The 16,917-nt window shown below is 42.2% G+C and overlaps 4 protein-coding genes across 12 annotated transcripts in view; 3 read left to right on the forward strand and 1 right to left on the reverse strand.

The window, feature by feature from the left end:
- The window catches only part of LOC124312826 (exportin-1-like), a 639,300-nt gene that overhangs the window by 20,049 nt on the left and 602,334 nt on the right, over nucleotides 1–16,917 (reverse strand). The gene's annotated exons all lie outside the window — the stretch shown is intronic.
- Nucleotides 18–1,852, forward strand: LOC124313262 (voltage-gated hydrogen channel 1-like). The gene is made up of 4 exons (XM_046778091.1): nucleotides 18–543; nucleotides 618–786; nucleotides 846–1,234; nucleotides 1,763–1,852. Exons 1-4 carry the CDS (start codon nucleotides 277–279, stop codon nucleotides 1,808–1,810), a joined length of 873 nt encoding a protein of 290 aa, XP_046634047.1. The 5' UTR covers nucleotides 18–276; the 3' UTR covers nucleotides 1,811–1,852.
- Nucleotides 2,081–16,917, forward strand: part of LOC124312851 (protein nervous wreck-like) — a 39,625-nt gene continuing 24,788 nt past the window's right edge. For 3 of the 7 annotated variants that reach the window (XR_006910646.1, XR_006910647.1, XR_006910648.1), the window contains exons 1-17: nucleotides 2,081–2,219; nucleotides 2,334–2,431; nucleotides 2,513–2,558; nucleotides 2,704–2,789; nucleotides 2,862–3,006; nucleotides 3,064–3,200; nucleotides 3,265–3,328; nucleotides 3,398–3,526; nucleotides 3,600–3,722; nucleotides 3,797–3,901; nucleotides 4,038–4,181; nucleotides 4,248–4,325; nucleotides 4,387–4,438; nucleotides 4,497–4,579; nucleotides 4,647–4,752; nucleotides 4,829–5,061; nucleotides 5,126–5,836. Coding sequence is in view for 4 of the 7 variants with exons in the window: in XM_046777353.1 (XP_046633309.1) it covers nucleotides 2,184–2,219; nucleotides 2,334–2,431; nucleotides 2,513–2,558; nucleotides 2,704–2,789; nucleotides 2,862–3,006; nucleotides 3,064–3,200; nucleotides 3,265–3,328; nucleotides 3,398–3,526; nucleotides 3,600–3,722; nucleotides 3,797–3,901; nucleotides 4,038–4,181; nucleotides 4,248–4,325; nucleotides 4,387–4,438; nucleotides 4,497–4,579; nucleotides 4,647–4,752; nucleotides 4,829–5,061; nucleotides 5,126–5,836; nucleotides 5,904–6,039; nucleotides 6,121–6,210; nucleotides 6,273–6,310; nucleotides 6,373–6,687 (2,955 nt within the window). In the remaining 3 variants the exon portion in view is untranslated. Of the gene's footprint in view, nucleotides 2,220–2,333; nucleotides 2,432–2,512; nucleotides 2,559–2,703; nucleotides 2,790–2,861; nucleotides 3,007–3,063; nucleotides 3,201–3,264; nucleotides 3,329–3,397; nucleotides 3,527–3,599; nucleotides 3,723–3,796; nucleotides 3,902–4,037; nucleotides 4,182–4,247; nucleotides 4,326–4,386; nucleotides 4,439–4,496; nucleotides 4,580–4,646; nucleotides 4,753–4,828; nucleotides 5,062–5,125; nucleotides 5,837–5,903; nucleotides 6,040–6,120; nucleotides 6,211–6,272; nucleotides 6,311–6,372; nucleotides 7,631–16,917 lie in introns of those variants that run through there. The other 4 variants (XM_046777353.1, XM_046777354.1, XM_046777357.1 and 1 more) reach the window with 4 other exon arrangements.
- On the forward strand, nucleotides 8,411–13,770 carry LOC124312889 (carnitine O-palmitoyltransferase 1, liver isoform-like). Of its 3 annotated transcripts, none has more exons than XM_046777431.1 (15): nucleotides 8,411–8,726; nucleotides 9,038–9,127; nucleotides 9,190–9,252; nucleotides 9,318–9,454; nucleotides 9,517–9,793; nucleotides 9,858–9,979; nucleotides 10,045–10,651; nucleotides 10,718–10,825; nucleotides 10,891–10,916; nucleotides 11,490–11,558; nucleotides 12,092–12,206; nucleotides 12,326–12,460; nucleotides 12,553–12,687; nucleotides 12,785–13,144; nucleotides 13,407–13,770. In XM_046777431.1, exons 2-15 carry the CDS (start codon nucleotides 9,050–9,052, stop codon nucleotides 13,473–13,475), a joined length of 2,301 nt encoding a protein of 766 aa, XP_046633387.1. In that variant the 5' UTR covers nucleotides 8,411–8,726; nucleotides 9,038–9,049; the 3' UTR covers nucleotides 13,476–13,770. The 3 variants fall into 3 exon arrangements, with proteins under 3 accessions (XP_046633387.1, XP_046633389.1, XP_046633388.1); XM_046777433.1 differs by lacking the exon at nucleotides 11,490–11,558 and adding an exon at nucleotides 11,067–11,132 and having other exon boundaries at nucleotides 8,412–8,726; XM_046777432.1 differs by lacking the exon at nucleotides 8,411–8,726 and adding an exon at nucleotides 8,791–8,854.

A 16,917-nucleotide genomic window follows, 5' to 3' on the forward strand; every position in this document is an offset into this window, starting at 1 on the left:
GTTTATTGGTTGTTGAAACCCTTTTGTAGCCATTTTTGCGCGACAAACTGTTATCCAAAAAGGATGTCTGCTTGACGTCTTTTATTGATGATAGCGAACTTTTATTTGGCTTTTTCTCTTATTTGATGGACCAATGGTGTCTTGTTTTACATTCGATCCTCCATCTTTCTAAAATCTGAGGCGTTTATTTTTACAAATTTCTAATGTGACTCGTGACAGCAGTAAACATGTCTGAATGTAATTGAATGAGCAAATCAAACATTTTTTTCATTCATCATGGAGTCTACTAAGGAAATGCTTCTACCTCGCCCCGAAGTTGATGGAATTCAACAGTCCCAGATTGAAATGGTTACAGTGGGCCAAGATCCTGGAATGAGATTGATGAATGATGCTCAAGTTGACCAGCAGCGTGATGCTCTTCTCTCCAAAGATATTGTATTGCACCCCAGTCATGTGTACGCCTCTGATCCCAATCTAGCAATGATGCCTGACAGCAGCAGCAGAGCTAGGCTTAGGAGAATACTCAGCTCTCACCGTTTTCAGGTAAACATAATCATTGGAGTTTTAAATTAACCCATTAGAGTTGTGTTGTAAACTAACTGGTGTTGTTGTTGCAGGTGTTTGTCGTTTCCTTTGTAATAGTGGACTGCATGGTGGTGATTGCCGAACTGCTAATGGACCTGAGAATTCTTGGAATGATGGAAGAATATGGAATGAAAAATCGGAACAAGGTTTCCTTGGAAGCCCATTACATTGTCCCTGATGTCCTGCACAGCATCAGTATAGGTAATTTATGCTCTAAATGTGGAAAGATTTCACCTAAACTAAAATGTCTTTATTCTTAGCTATACTGGCCATGTTTCTGCTAGAAACGGTCATCAAGATTGCAGCTTTTGGCTTGTCCTTTCTCAGGATGGGCTGGGAAATATTCGACACTGTCGTCATTTGTGTGACGTTCGTGTTGGACGTCTTGATGCAACACTCTCACTCTTCGACCAACGGCCTGGGCTTGTTCATCATTTTACGTCTGTGGCGAGTGGCTCGCATCCTCAACGGAATGGTCCGTTCAGTGAGGAGTCAGGCTGTCCGGCACGTCGAATGCGAGAAACGTCGACGCGAGGTTCTCGAGGATGAACTGCTCAAATATCGGGAACTCTGCCAACGTCAGAAGAAACTGCTTGCCGAAATGGAGAATCTTTTAAAGAATCACAACATTCCTCTACCTGACAATTTAGTAATGCTACCATCCCCTTAGTGTGAATAGAAAAAATTCTAATTTAGCGACAATTATTGACCACAAATTTGCTCACATTTCACTGCTAATGTCAAACAAATCATTGGCCCCTATTCCGTTGGTTTTCCGTTCCACTCTTTTTCAGGGACTCGCTTTGTTCGGCAAACGTACATATATAAGTATAATCATGACAATTTTGAAATAACTCACAATGCCACTCCTCAGGCTAACAAGAATTCAACCAATAATTAGGACTAGAAATAGAAGTGCAATGCGGTTTGTTCATTCCAATTTAGCTGCAATTAGCTAAAGTCTGTCTGTGTGGTTGTGCCGTGTTCGTCTGTATCAAATGATGATTAAGTATCACGCTATTATGTGTTTGATCAAGTGAGCCATTGAACTAAAAAACTGGGACATGGTGCTTATACATCCACTAAAATTCCTTGCGTATTGTTATGCAATTATTTGTTATTACACATTTTTCGAGAAGAATTTGAACCTCATAATCTTCATGTTTTTTATTTTCAGCCGATTTTTAGCCGGATCGGATCCATCGGAGTCTTCCATCCAGAATAATCGTCGCAGTTGTGTGTTTGCCCACCAGATGGCGTTCACGCGATTTAATGCCGAAGCGCGCGCGCGCGCACTGCCGAATCGATTTCCGATTTCTTCTTCCTCTCCCCCGCCTCCCTCTCCCGGCCGATGTTTCCTCGCATGTCGTGAGTGTAAAAGTGTACGGGCCCCGGTCAGTGCGAAAAAAAAAAAGCAACGCACCCGCACGACGAAAAAAGTAAAAATTAATTGGCGGCGAGTGGCCGACTGGGACAGACACAACTTACGGGTGAAACCATATTTCCGGTTGAAAGTGAATTCAATCCATTTTTTACCTGAACATTGATGTCACTTTAATTCAAGTCAAGAGTTTCAAGTGTTTCAAAACGAGTGTAGAATGTCGACGACGCAGCAACAACCGCCACCGCGAAAGGTTTTTATAATATTTCAATCGATCTTCTCTCTCTCTCCTCTGCCTATTGTGATGTAAAAATTCTTCTCTTCCTGTGCGCCTCCCCTTCTGGGGAATTTCTCCTTTTATACGCAGGGCAATTATGCAAAGGTATTGAGAAATTTACATGCGGAGCAGTTGTCCAAGGTACAATGGAAACACCAACAGGAATGCGAACTCCTCGAAGACTTGCGGTATGTTCGTACACTTAAAAGCCATTCGATAAAGTGCATCTGTTTAATTGTGTGTTTTCTTTTTCTTGTGAAAATGACTAGAAATTTCATCAAGCAAAGATGCGCCGTCGAGAAATCCTACGGCGAGGTATAGACACACACAGGAAATATCGATCCCTACACATAATATACTGGCCGTGTAGCATAGATACATTATACATCGAGCTATTGATTGACGGATGTTATATACATTCTCCCCTTCTTTTTTTGACTCTTTGATGACATGCCCGCAGGCCATGCAGAAGATATCGGCCAATTACCTCAACAAGAAAATGCCGCCCATTCACGAACTGAATCACGACGAAATCAACCAGCAATGGTATTAACTCACCCTGGGATATTTCTATTGATAAACAAAAATTGTTAATCGATTGTATTTGATTGACTACAGGACGGTTTGGTCAATATGGAGATCTTTGCTGGAGGAAACGGATAAATTGGCAAAGGCCAAATTGGCCGCTGTCGAAATATTCCAAACGCAAATCGCAGACGACGTGAAAATCGTCCGTCAAAACAAACTCCAATTGGCTAAAAAGGTAAAATCCCCATCGATTATAGACACCTGAGATTTTACTTTACGAATGAATCCCCAGAATCTGGACCTATTGAAAGTGGTGCAAGGTGAAGTGCAAACTTGCGTGACTGAATTGGACAAATTGAAAAAAGTTTACGTCGACGACGAACATGTCAGTCACGACGCTCGTGACAAGGCCCGCGAAGCTGAGGAAAAGTATGCTGACCATTTAAACTGCAATTCAATCTATTATTTAAATTCAAATTGTTTTTATTTTTAGGCTAAAGAAGAAAAAGGGTAGCATCTTCCAGTCGGTTTCCTCTTTACAGAAGACATCGGCCAAAGTAGGTGTCAAATGTTTGGTTCATTTTTAAAAATCCTGATCAATTCAATATTGTATTTGCATTGGCCAGTTGGGGAGTCGAAGGGATTTGTGCGAGGAGAAATCGACTCAAGCCAGAAACGCCTACCTGCTTCAACTTGCTTCAGCCAACGCCCATCAGAATCGATACTTTCACGTTGATTTGCAAAACGTCGTCAAGGTACCATCTTTAATAAACAATCTTTTGATCAACGGCGTACTGACAATTTTCGTCTGATTAATCCAATTTGCAGACGTTAGACGGCGGAATGTACGAAAAAGTGGCCGAATACTTTTCCATTATGAGTCGGACGGAACTTTATACTTGCTCCGCCTCTCAATTCTCTTTCGGCAAAATTAAAGAGCAAGCCCAAACCGTACGTTGTTATTACTTTACCAACCCAATCAAATTAGCGAAATCTTATTTCCTTTCTGTCCATTTATTTTATAGATCAATCGCGACTACGACCTGGCCTGTTTCGTCGACGCCTTCCCAATTCTCAATCAGCATATCACTTACGACTTTGAGCCTTGTGACAATGACGTCATCACGACGGTCAGTTGGCCTCGCCATCTAACGAATAAAATCGATAATTGCTTTTTCAAATCAAAGATGGCGTCTGTGTCAACAAAACACACGAGTCGAATAATCACCAACTTTTCGTTCGAAATTTTTCGTTGATTAAAAACAGGTGGATCAAGCTCACGGAGCTGGTGCCGGATTGATTCAGAGTGGAAAACAATATGCATCTCGTGTCGCCCAAGAATCCAAAAAGATCAGAGAATCGACGAGGACACTGCAAACTCTACAGGGCATGAAAGAGAGTGGCTTGAAGGTTACTCTTTTTTTCCAAAACTTTTTGTTTGAATGTATAGTTACTATTGTTTTCTTTGTTCTGCAGAGTGATCCGAATGAACCCAACGGACCTGATATTGACGCCAAAATCGATGAAATCAAAAACCAATTGAGGCGCTCAGAGGTATTGGACTTGTAGTAATGTTACTTTTGTGCAGCCATCTCAACATGTTTACATTTCTTAGACTGCCAAAATCAAAGCTGAGGCTCGATTGGAGTGCCTTCATGCTGGTGGAGGTAAATCGTTTAAATTCACACCTCCCAATTTTCTGACTAACATTTGTTTCATGTGCAGTCAAAGTCGATGAATTCCTTCAAGACGCAGAGGGTCTGGTGACTCTTGGATTGATGAGATCTTCTAGCCAGCTTTCTTTCCGAGTATGTTCCTTAGAAACACCTTCATAAATCATTCAAATCAAAAGTTAATATTAATATTGAAATGAAGGAATCAGCTCACGAGGAATCTGAATTCTCCGACAGCGGCTCTCGCGCTGGTGCCGAAACAACTCAGCAGGATGAAGAAGAGGAAGAAGCCGCTGACGAAGCTTTCGGTAAAAAATCTTTTATGCATATGCCAGTCAGATCAGTCTGGAATGACTAATGAGTCGAATTTGTTTTTCAAAATAGTCGAGCAAGTGGTACAGCAGCAAATTGCCGAAATGCAGGCAACGTGGCAAGATCCGACGGCCGCCTGGGATACAACCGACGCCTGGGGAGACGACGCCGCTCAGCTCAACACCTCCGCCGCCAACACGACCACCACGTCTGTACAAATTGAAACTGCCAGCAGCGTCACGGATTCGGTGCATGCCAGTGGAGATGCCAGCGTCATCAAATGCATCGCGTTCTATCCCTACACGGTACGTTGATATTATTTCTAGTTCCTTTTTGATCTTTCAATTTATTCCTCCGTTGGGGAAATAGGCACAAAATGCGGACGAGCTTTCCATGATGGAAAACGAAGAGCTGGAAGTGTTGCTGGCCTTTTCCGAAGGCGACGGATGGGTCAAAGCCCGGAATTATAAGGGAGAGGAAGGCTACGTGCCTGAAAATTACCTGGACCTGCACGCCGACGATCAGGTGCCGTGTGGAGGTGACGAGGACGCCAACCAGAACGTCCATCAACATCCAGCTATTGCGGAGGAAGTCGAGCCGGAAGAAGGGCACGAAGAAGAGGAAGAAGAAATCGTTAGTGCAGAAGCGGAAGGAGGTTATCCATTGGAGAACCAAATTTCCTTTTCTTCAGTCGACTACACTTATCAGCAGCAAGGAATGAGCGCCGAAGAAGAAGATGAGTTCCCTGGGCCGACCGAAAGCGCTCCTTTACCTCCACCTCCTCCACCCATTGCTGCCCCAGTCGTGGAATCATCTCCAGTTCCTGTCGCTGATGGCCAAACAAACCGAATCATCGGCTACTGCCGGGCCATGTACGACTACGACGCCACGTCTGATGAGGAGTTGACCTTTTACGAAGGTGAAGTCATCGCCATTTTCCGTCGATCCGGTGCTCTACACGATCAGGACGTCGACGATGGGTGGTGGGAGGGTCAGCTCCTAACGGACGGGACTAGAGGCGTCTTCCCTTCTTTGGTTGTCGAAGAATGCGGTCCCAACGGCGAAGAATTGACGCCAAAAGTAAACATTCAGATTATTTCGATAATAACAATAGAATATTTATTAACGTAATGGATTGGACTCACAGGTGTCGCCTGCAACACCTGAAGAGGAATCAGTGCCTCCGCCGGGCAGCCCTCCAGTTGTTCCTACTTTCCTCCTGCCTCCTGAGCGGGTCATAATCACGCAACCTACTCCCGAGACGGAATTCCCTGATGATCATGGTACAACAAATAGTCCCTCATTTTCATGCAGTTGATCTGATTTTAACTGATTTTTTTTTTTTAATATTTGGAATGATCAAGTAGAGCACATGTTTGACCAGAACGCCACCATTAAGGAAATGGATGAAGACGAAGATGATCTTGCTTCAGAAATGATCAACGTCGAGCCAGGTATATCTTTTAATTCAATTCGAATTTCCCCCCTATTCAATTCTTTGTCATTTACTTTTTAGCCACGCCCACTGAAGAGGAGGGAAACAACAACGGCCAGGTAACATTTGGTAGAACGTCCATTTCATTCAAACTCTATTCAATTTTTTTTTTTAATTTTAGATAACTGACGGACTGCCTGGCACTCAGATCATCGTGACGGCATCGACCCCCATGGTTGAAAACGAATTCAAATGTTTCGACCCGACAGATGAAAAGACATCCGACGACAAGGAAAACGGAATGGAACAAGAATTCGGCGAAGAGATGGAACCGCCTCCGCCACCAGCACCGGAGCCATCAACAACCGAAACGTCGTCATCATCACTAGACCAACCGTTGCCGCCGCCAGCACCGATCGCTGACGAGACTGTGGTCAGCAAAGGATTCGACGACGAGTTTGTCCAACTGGAAACTGCCAAGGAATCTTACGCCTAGAGAAGAACCCACATTATCTGTATGGGCCCTCATGCATTTCAACTGCTGCTCATTGAGCAATAATTGTTTTTACATTCCTCCCCAATAACCTTTTTGAAAAACACACACACTCACCATTCCATTCTCCACTTCAATTCAGGTCCAGCAAATAATGAACATCACAGAGAGGCTTTCATTTGCGGGTTGTTCCCATTGTAACGTAAAATAGTAAGTTTTTTTTTTCTTCAGGTGCACAACGGGACATTATATACAAACCAACTCCTTTGATTCATTTTCATAGAAGCTTGTCAAAATATCTTTTACGTGTTCAAGGCATTTGTCAAACATTTGCCCTTAGTCTGGATGATGATCTCATTCTATTAGTCCCAGCAGTCGATTCCATGTCGTTTAAAAAAAAATTGATAGGTGTCATCCCTTGATTGGTTCGATTAAAAAAACGATTGCGAAATTCCTGTTCGATTACATAGGCAATTCTCCAACCCTTTTACAAATAACAAATTCGAAAAAAGAAAAAAACAAAACAAGATTTCTATTTGCTTATTATCCAGGTGTTTCAATGCTGATGTCAACTCATTTGTAAGATAAGAGGAGTCAACTAGTCCAACCGTAACTTATTTCCAATTAATTATATTTATTTTCACTAGTCCATTTCCATATTCTCCAAACATTTGTCATATTTTAGATTTACAACAAGTCAAGTTTTTATTTCAAAATAACTTAACACTTGTAGTGTCTGTGGGAAAATTGTAAACCAGATAATAATGAGATTTTTAAAAAGTAATCGTAAATACTCTCCTCCTTTTCATTTTGTGACAATATTTCATTTGCGTGTGTGTGTGTCAGATCCGCTGCTATATCGTCGTTTGACATTTGAGATTACTGTTCTTAATTCTGAGCTCCTTATTACCTTGGTCATTCCCCAATACACACAGTCTCACCCCCCCACTTTGTCTAATCCATTTGATTTTTGCGTGAAAAATTCAGGTGCATCACGCCACCCGAGGCGAGAGTAGCGCGTTTAGGTTCATTAATTAAGATAAAGTTAGGGATAACACTGTTCACCGCAACATTTATTTTTTAATGATTTTAGATTGATTAGCCATTTAGTAAACATAGATAGGTAAAAAAGATAACAAACTTTAGTCTACACAATCACGACAGTCACGCATGGATGGGAGTCCTCTAGCGCTCGATTAAACTACTAAAGGATCGGCGAAATTCCCAGCTAGTCGTACTCCATGACCTCGGCAATGAGTTGGCTGCAAATAACTAGTTAAACGTCGCATTTCCTTTCTGGTGTCATCACAAGTCCTGAAGGACACGCGCAAAAGTAACTTTGATTATATTTTGTTTCATTCTCAAAGCCAGAAACGAAGCTTCCCTGAGGCTTTTGCCAAAAACAACAGGCAATTTAAGCACAAAATGAAAGAAAAAATGATGTGAGACCTTGAAAAGATCAAATAAAAGAATGCAAAATAGAAACAATTTCTCTTTTCCGGAAAAACATTTGCCACAACTCAGGGATTTTCCAAAAGAATGCTGGGATGGTAAATAAAAAAAAACCCGTACCGTTATCAGTCTATCAATAATTGTATCACGTGTAAAATTACAGATAGTAAATATTTTGAGGACATAAAATATAACAATTGAATGGATTGATTATTTAACAAAAGGAATAAAAGCTGAGTGTTATGTTTGAATAGCCATTGATGATTTGGCAACCTTGATTCACCACGAGAAGAGGAAATTCTCCCGGACGTTCAACCCGGGAAAGAAAAAAAACCTTTTATTATACAACACGAACGCCGAGTGCTGTGACTTCACCTAATTTCGGCAACCAACCTGCTTTCTGCGTTCAAGACGAGCCCCCATAAGCCCCGTTACATTGCCTTAAGAGAGTCCCAATATTCATTCGCCTCACAGACGGCGAATCGTCTGCCTGCACCAGATAGCTACAAACAACCCAAAGTTGTTTTACCTGCTGCCCCACATTTGCCGTAATTTTTAAACTCTCAACGAGCTACATACGTTTCAATCAGGTAATTTAAACCAGCCTTGGCTTAATCATGTGTAAATCGCTTCTTTCGTTGAATCCCCGTAGTAGAAACGAGTTGGTTTGTTTCAGTTTTATTATTAGCCAAGTTCAACAGCCTTCAGCACGTCGATAGTAAGTTGTAAACATACGTTTCTCTTCTACTTTCTCCCGTTCGTTTTATGGTTTTATTCATACCCTTTGGTCGCGTTACACGGTATTATGCGTTTTGTCTAGTGCTTGGATTATGCAGTTCATTGGATGATTTGAATCACAGACTTGGTAATCATTGCTTGTTTCATTTGCTGGTTTCAACAGATTCACTGAAAGATGGCGGAGGGACATCAAGCTGTTGCCTTCTCGTTTGCCATCACCCATGAAGGTTTGGACGTCAACTTTGACTTTGAGGTAAAATCTATGCCATTGCAATGCTTTGTTTTGTGACGGTCAAAATGGTTTTTCTACTTCAGGTCATTAGGCTTATTGCCAGAAGTGCTGTTCGCTCATGGAGGAAGAGGGGACTTCGTTTTCAGGTTCAGAAATGTTCAAAATGCCTAGTGATTATGGCCGACTAATCTTTCCATTTTAAACCTTACAGACAAACCTCAAGTCCAACTTTTTCCCAGGTTCTCTTCGCTCCCTGGTTATGACTGAGGCTGTTTTTATTGGTGCAGAAAAGTCAGGATATGATTTGACATGTGGACTAACTGATAAGCTAATTGTCCACTTCCCCAAGTATTTAACCAATGGATTTACTTGTTAATTAAAATAGTAATAATTTCTCCATTGAAAAATAGGAATTCTGTCGAATATCGGGTGCTGTGTTCAGCCATTCTAGGTCTTGCCGGCTGGGCTGGAGTCATTTTTTCGCTGAGGCAATTGATGGGTTTGTTGCTCAAGTATCATGGATGGATGTACGAAGAAAGAGGTGCCGGTAGACAAGTCAGTTTACCTACTCGAGCCTGGTTTTTGGCCATGCAACCATTCTTCCGCCTCTTCCAACCGCAGCTCTACTCGTTTCAAGGCATGTTGCCCACTCTTCCCGTTCCGTCACTGTCTTCCACTCGTGAAAAGGTTCGTATTAACTTGTCAATTTGACAAATATCGATGAGTGCTTGACTATTTGTATCTTATTTAGTATTTGAGAAGTGTCCGGCCGCTGCTGGATGACGCCCAGTACTCCCGCATGGAAAAGTTGTCACTGGAATTTGTTCGTGGTATTGGACAAAAGCTGCAGCGCTATCTTTTCTTGAAGCGAATGTAAAACATTTGTTTGTTCCTTAATTTGAAAAATATTTTAATCAAATCAAATGCAAATGATTTAGGTGGTCAACCAATTACGTTTCCGATTGGTGGGAGGAATACGTTTACTTGCGTGGCCGTTCTCCCATCATGGTCAACTCCAATTTTTACGGAATAGACACTCTTTTCAAGCATCCGACCAGAAATCCGGCGGCCCGTGCAGCCAACATCATTTACGAAGCTTTGCTCTTCCGTCGAGCTATCGAACGCTCAGAGCTGGAACCCATCATGGTCCAGGGAACGGTGCCGCTGTGCTCATTTCAGTACGAGCGCGTCTTCAACACGACCCGAGCTCCCGGGATCGAAACGGATCGCATCATCCACTTGGACGATTCGACTCACATCGCCGTCTATTGCCACGGCAAATATTTTAAAGTCCCCCTGTACTACAAGGGCCGTTTGCTCCGTCCTTGCGAGCTGGAAATTTCGCTGCAGAAGGTCCTCGATGACGTGTCTGCTATCCAGCCGGGCGAGGAGAAATTGGCGGCCTTGACTGCCGGTGACCGCATCCCATGGGCCAAGTGCCGACAGGAATTTTTCTCCAAAGGATTGAACAAAGTTTCTTTGTCCGTCGTCGAAGGCGCTGCCTTTATGGTGTCGTTTGACGACGACGATTTCAACTTTGATCCGGTTTGCCAATCTTTTCTTTTACTTTCTCCATTTGTTTGTCTAATTTTTTAAATTTTAATGCATCAGGATGATCACACCCAACTGGACAAATTCGGTGCGACGTTGCTCCACGGCAAGGGTTACGACCGTTGGTTTGACAAGTCATTCACGCTGGTCATAGGGAAAAATGGACGCGTGAGTTTCTCGTCATTTTGGAAAATCATTTTTCAGTTTCATTACAAATTGAATTTGTTTTTTAGGTTGGATTTAATGCGGAACACTCTTGGTAAGTAATCCAAATTCAATTCACTGGTTGTCTATTTCTTGCATCAAATATTGGGGTGGTTCTGGGAATTGGGGGGAATGAAAATTTCATATTTTAATCACAATTTGATCAAACAAAAAAATGTTATGAAATCACCCCCTGCCAAACCAGGGCCGACGCTGCAGTTTTAGCCCACATGTGGGAATTCGTGATCGCGGAAGATGTACTGGTCCCTCGGTAAAGTTTCATTCCCTCCACCATTAAAAAAAAAAAACCAAGTATTTTTAGGACGTGTCTATCTCTTATATTCTGCACACCTTTTTTTCTATTTTATTAATTATTTTTGCTGTGCACTTTGTGATACCCTTTTTTCCGCTAATTCTTTTTCTCTCCGATTTTTATTTTTAATTTAAAGAGAAAAAACCACAAGCAAAAAAAGGTGCCGGGTACAATTAGTTTTTTTGTGTTTGTCTTAATTGAAATTTTTCATTAATTTCGCCTCTATCGGTGTTCCCTTTTTGTCCGTCTATGGCCACTTTTTGTGTGTGCGTTTTTGTGTCTGTCCGTTGCCTCTCTCGTCCGTCGCGATTTCAGGGCGGACGCGCCCGTCATGGGCCACCTATGGGAGTATTGCTTATTCTCCGCTGAAACGGCGCAAACTGGGTAAGGGTCCATTCTCTCTCTCTTTTCTCGGACGAGAATGAGCCAAAAAGAATGAATGACACGAACAATTTAATTTCTAAAGTGAATGACACACCTCGCACCACCCCAAAAAAGAAACAATTTTTGATTTGTTTGCATTTGAGAGAAATGTGTCGTCCAAAAAAAAAAAAACCAATGACCCCGAAAGTAATACGCCATTTCTTTGATTTTTGTGATTTGGGAGTTACATGACAAACGGGTCCAAGCTGGAAACCGGTAGCCATTTTTAGATTTTCTCTTTTTTAGAATTGAAAAATTGTTTAAAGGTTTAGCATATTTTTTCTCGACGTTTCCTCTTTTATTTCTTTTCTTTTGCATGTCACCTTAAAGAATGTCTTGCACGTCGCATTTTTGCATGTAGAAATTTTTAGATTTTTATTTTGCTTTAGCGCATGCGCTCAGTTTCACGCACATCAATAATTTTCGCTTTTTAAATTGAATTTCGAAATTGAAAAATTTCGTTTATTAATTGGAATTCTTTTGACTGGAAATAGATACAAGGAGGATGGCCACTGCAAGGGCGTCCCGGAATGCACTCCGCCTACGCCCATCCGACTTAAATGGGAAATGCCCGAGGCCTGTATCGAGAAGATTGAAACGAGTTATCAGGTAAACACACCTGGACTTTTTTTTTTAAATTAATTTCTGTTGGTGGCACTTGCGGTTTCTTCCCCCCGCATGTCCATTGTTGTCTTGGCCTTCACTTGAAACCGAATTTCCTCTCCCAGGTGGCCTTGGCGCTTCTGAACGACGTCGATTTGCGCCTGTTGGCTCATTCGGCTTTCGGCAAGGGCCTTATGAAGAAATGCCGCATCAGTCCGGACGCTTACATCCAAATGGCCCTCCAATTGGCCTATTATCGGGTACTACTACACATTTTCGTTTGGTCCGTGTTGGAATTGAATTTTTTAATGAAAAACAAATTGTTTTTTCTTTCTTTTCGGGGCGATATTAGGACGCCAACAGGTTCAGTTTGACTTACGAGGCGAGTATGACTCGTTTGTTCCGCGAAGGCCGCACGGAAACTGTCCGTCCGTGTACGATCGAGTCGAGCCAGTGGGTCAAGGCGATGATGGATGAATCCGTCAGCGTAAGTTATTAACGAGTCTCGTCCTTGCCGACTGGATTCATTACGTTAAATAATATACGGTCGTATTCCAACATCTGTTTTTTTTAATGATTGGCAGAAGGAGGAGCGGATCCGGTTGCTGCGATTGGCTTGCGGCCAGCACCAGCGAGGCTATCAGGACGCCATGTGCGGCAAAGGGATCGATCGTCACTTGTTTTGCCTCTACGTCGTCTCCAAATATCTGGAAGTGGATTCGCCCTTCCTCAAGGAGGTTCTCAGCGAGCCGTGGAGATTGTCGACGTCGCAGACGCCGCACGGGCAGACCTCGAAATTGGACCTGGCCAAACACCCCGACTGCATCTCGGCCGGAGGCGGGTTCGGACCCGTGGCCGATGACGGCTACGGAGTCTCTTACATCATCGCCGGCGAAAACTTGATTTTCTTCCACATTTCGTCCAAACGATCCTCGCCAGAGACGGTGAGAGACATTTATTTTTGTTTTTTCGTTCGTACTTTACTTTTGTTTTCTTGGTCGGTCGCAACCAGTTGCAACAACTTTCGAATTAAAACTTTGAGAGAAAAAAAGAGTCACGATCTCCACTCTCATTTGAATTCCTTTTTTTCTCCCCCCTCCTTTCATGATGATGAAATATTTAGTTTTTTCTCTTCACATTGTAACACACAATTGTAATTGTATTTTTATTATTTTGACTTTTTCTTTTTTCTCGTTCGGGCTGAAGGATTCGAACCGGTTTGCCCAGCAAATCACCAAGGCGCTGTCTGACATCAAGGAATTGTTTGGCCTGTAAAAGAGAAACCAGAAGAGACACACACGACACACACAACATCGTGTGAATCTATGCACTCTTTGAGTAGAATTTTTATTTTTAAAAAATCATTTTACGAAAAACAAAACTTGTCAAACCCCCATAAAAAAGTTGATCAACTTCACACACACACACAATCAAACCAAAAAGGGTTCACAGAATGATTCAGGAGAGACAACAATGCAAATCTTTTTAGACGATGATAAAATAATTAGTAACAAAGGTTTTATAAGTTTTAAAAATGGTAAAATAAAAAAATACAAATTAAACTAATTCATTTTTTCTTTTTTCTCTTCCATCTTAGTTTGACCTAGATTTATGGAAACGTGTGTGGGGGTGAAACGACATTTGGAAAACACCTTTTGTTGTTCCTTTTTTTCTTTCGGGACTTTTAATTTTCTTTTTCTTTTTCCAGCGGTAACCAATCTTCATCTCTCGTCGCCCAAAACCTGACGAAGCTGGAAGTGATACCTGGGCACCCCTTTGTGTGTGTCTGTTGCAAAAAAACGCCTTGTGTGTGTGTGCAACACTTTCCCTTTCACCTACCCGTTTTTTCTCGCATAGCGAATTTGCCATCGGTCGTCACTCGGAATTTGTGAAAGGACCGTGGGGGGGAACTATGGCCGTCATTTAGCCAACGGAATGTCGAATAGACTAAATTGTTCTGTACAACATTTTTTGAATGTGGGATTTTTATCTTTTTCTCTGACGGGAATTTTGACATGATCCTACTCGTCTTATTTTTCCTTTTTTCTTATGTGTGAACTCGTTTTTTTCTCACGAAGGGGTTCAGAGAATTCTTTGTAGGAGTTGTCATCTGCGCCAGTGGGTGGTCACTTGGTCACACATTTTTTTGGGTTGGTGGAATTGGTGGAATGTTTTTCTGGGGATTTTAGCTGGAAGGCATCATCCAGTTTTCTCCTTTCCCGTTTATGTTTTTTTGGTTTTCACGAGAAGTTTAGTGGGTGCGGTCCGGTTGAAAGGTAAAAATCCCAACGGAAAGTGAAAACGAACAAACTTGAACTGCCATGACGATAAAAAAAAGGTATTTTTTAATTTAAATGCTACGTCATTCAATTGACTAAAAAAGCAGAGTGCGTGATGATGGCCGAGACGAATCAAAAGGTAAAAAATAAAATTATGTTTCTCACTTTCAATTCCTTTAAAATGTTTATAATTTAAAAATTGATCTCGGAAATCCTTGATGCGGGTCTAATAATGACGTATCTTGATTGTAGGGTTCCGACTGCAGACGATAATGAAACCGAACGAGGTGAAATGGAAAGGCTTTTGTTTACTGCGGACGGACAATGGCGGGATCGTGTTGCAGCTCGCAGATGTCGTACCACACGGTAAGAAGAAAGTCTCTTTTGCTGGTAGTAGTTAGTTAGTTATTTAGGCTAAAATAGAAATAGATTATGCCAGCAGAGATCTTCGATCGCGATCACGAGAAAAAGAAACGATTTCAATTAGAAATCGAGCGATGACGGCAGCTAAAAAATGTGAGAAACAAAAGAGGCGACCAACTTGATCAGATCTTAGTCGAGACTTGTAACCTTGATCACTGCACCATATCGACGTGCATCACGACCGACAGCGATTGTGTTTTCACACACATGTTTCGTGATTTCGCTCAAAACAACACAACCAAGTCGATCAATTGGTACAATCAAACGCGGACATTTTGCTGAGCCTGTGCCAAATAGGAATTTAAAAAAAACACTGGCGCCCATTTCGTGATGACTGTAATTAACTTAGTAAAAAAACCCGGACCGATTTAAGAATTCATTTTTTGTTTTGTTTTTTTTGTGCCCCCTCTGCTCGCTGGTTCATTGGGGTGTGACCCGCGCGGGACGGACGAAAGTGTGTCAATGTTGACGTATCAAAATTTTTGCACACTGTTATCAATCTATCATGGCACCTGCGTATAATGCGATAATCGATCAACACGCTGCGTGAAAACTTGGCCGAAACATTAAAAAAAACAACACGATGACGAATTTTGTCAGGAATGTTTCTCCCTTCAGGGCCTGAATGGATAGAAGAAAAAAACAGCCGAAACGGTGCGTAGACATCAACAACCGCAATGTCCTTTTTATCAGCACATTTTTCTTCTTCTTCTGTAGCTCCCTTTGCGTTGACCGCAACAGTGGCCGTGATTTTTTCCAGCGGGAGCAAAAACGGAAGCCATCCACGCCATTTCATATTGAATCGTTGGTTCCTTTCGTGTGTGTGTCAGAGAGAGAGTAGTCGGAGTTCCAAAAAACCTGTTTAAGGACACAACGACAGTTGGAAAGTCTCCCCCACCTTCCGTGACGTTTGTTTTCCAATTTTCTTGACTTTGGTAATAATCTGGTGGAAACGGGTCCATTCAATGTCCACCAAGGATGTGGGCCATCATCTTATATGTTAATCAGCAGCACCAGAGAGATAGCCGAAGCGGGTTTTTTCCCAATTCGATAACGGGTGGCTGGGCGCAACAACCGTGTGTTGTTTATGGACGGCTAACACGGGTAGTAGCTGGTACACAGGGCCCACCGACCGACCGACATGAAAGTTTTTTTCGTCAGAAAACGCGGACCATTTTCTCTTTTGCATATCCTGCACCAACACTTTTACCCCCCCCTCGAACGGCCTTGATCCTTCCCAATATACCGGCGCGTTTCACCGAAATTCCCAATCCGCCATTATTATTATTATTTTTGCTCTGATTGATTTCCAACAACATACAAAATTCATTTTCTTTTTATTTTGTCTTTACCCAATTTTGGTCATGTGACGAATGTGCAAGTCCCCGTCAAAATTTCGTTCGTGTTTACCAGCGTGTCGATGAGCGTGAACCACCTCAACGACCTCCGCTTGTCACAACACGCAAATTAGCGACTCGTTTCGTCTATCCGTCGACCGGAATTTCACGCTCCGGTATTTCACGGTAATGGAAAATATTTTGGCCAATTGATTCCCCTCCCCCACACAGCAGCGGTAGTAGTTGCGACATGGGTAATAACCCAAAAACAATAGGATCACATGTCGGGACTGTTATAATACGTGTACTGTCAAGAAAAAAGATAATAAGGCGACCTTGCTCCACTTTGTGGCAGCTGACGCCCTTTGTTGAACGCGTACGCTCAGATTGGTCGAGATGATTCAGCAATTTTTGTTTTTCCCGCTCCAGTGGAGTTGGTGAAGTCTGACGAAATTTGAAATTTCCCCCTAAAAAAATTATTAATTCCGCCGTGTCTTAATTTCCCACCGGAAATTAATTCAAATTTCTCAGAAGAACCGAAATGGATTTTCCAATGTTATTTATTCACGGATCGACAAGAAGATAAGTAGGTCGTTTCTTCTCGTCATTAGTTGTTGCACATTTAAGGTTAGAACATCATTGAACATGTCTGATGAAACAAGTTTAGTCGATTCAATT

This window comes from Daphnia pulicaria, chromosome 9, assembly GCF_021234035.1.
Source record: "Daphnia pulicaria isolate SC F1-1A chromosome 9, SC_F0-13Bv2, whole genome shotgun sequence".
Taxonomy (NCBI): Eukaryota; Metazoa; Arthropoda; class Branchiopoda; order Diplostraca; family Daphniidae; genus Daphnia; species Daphnia pulicaria.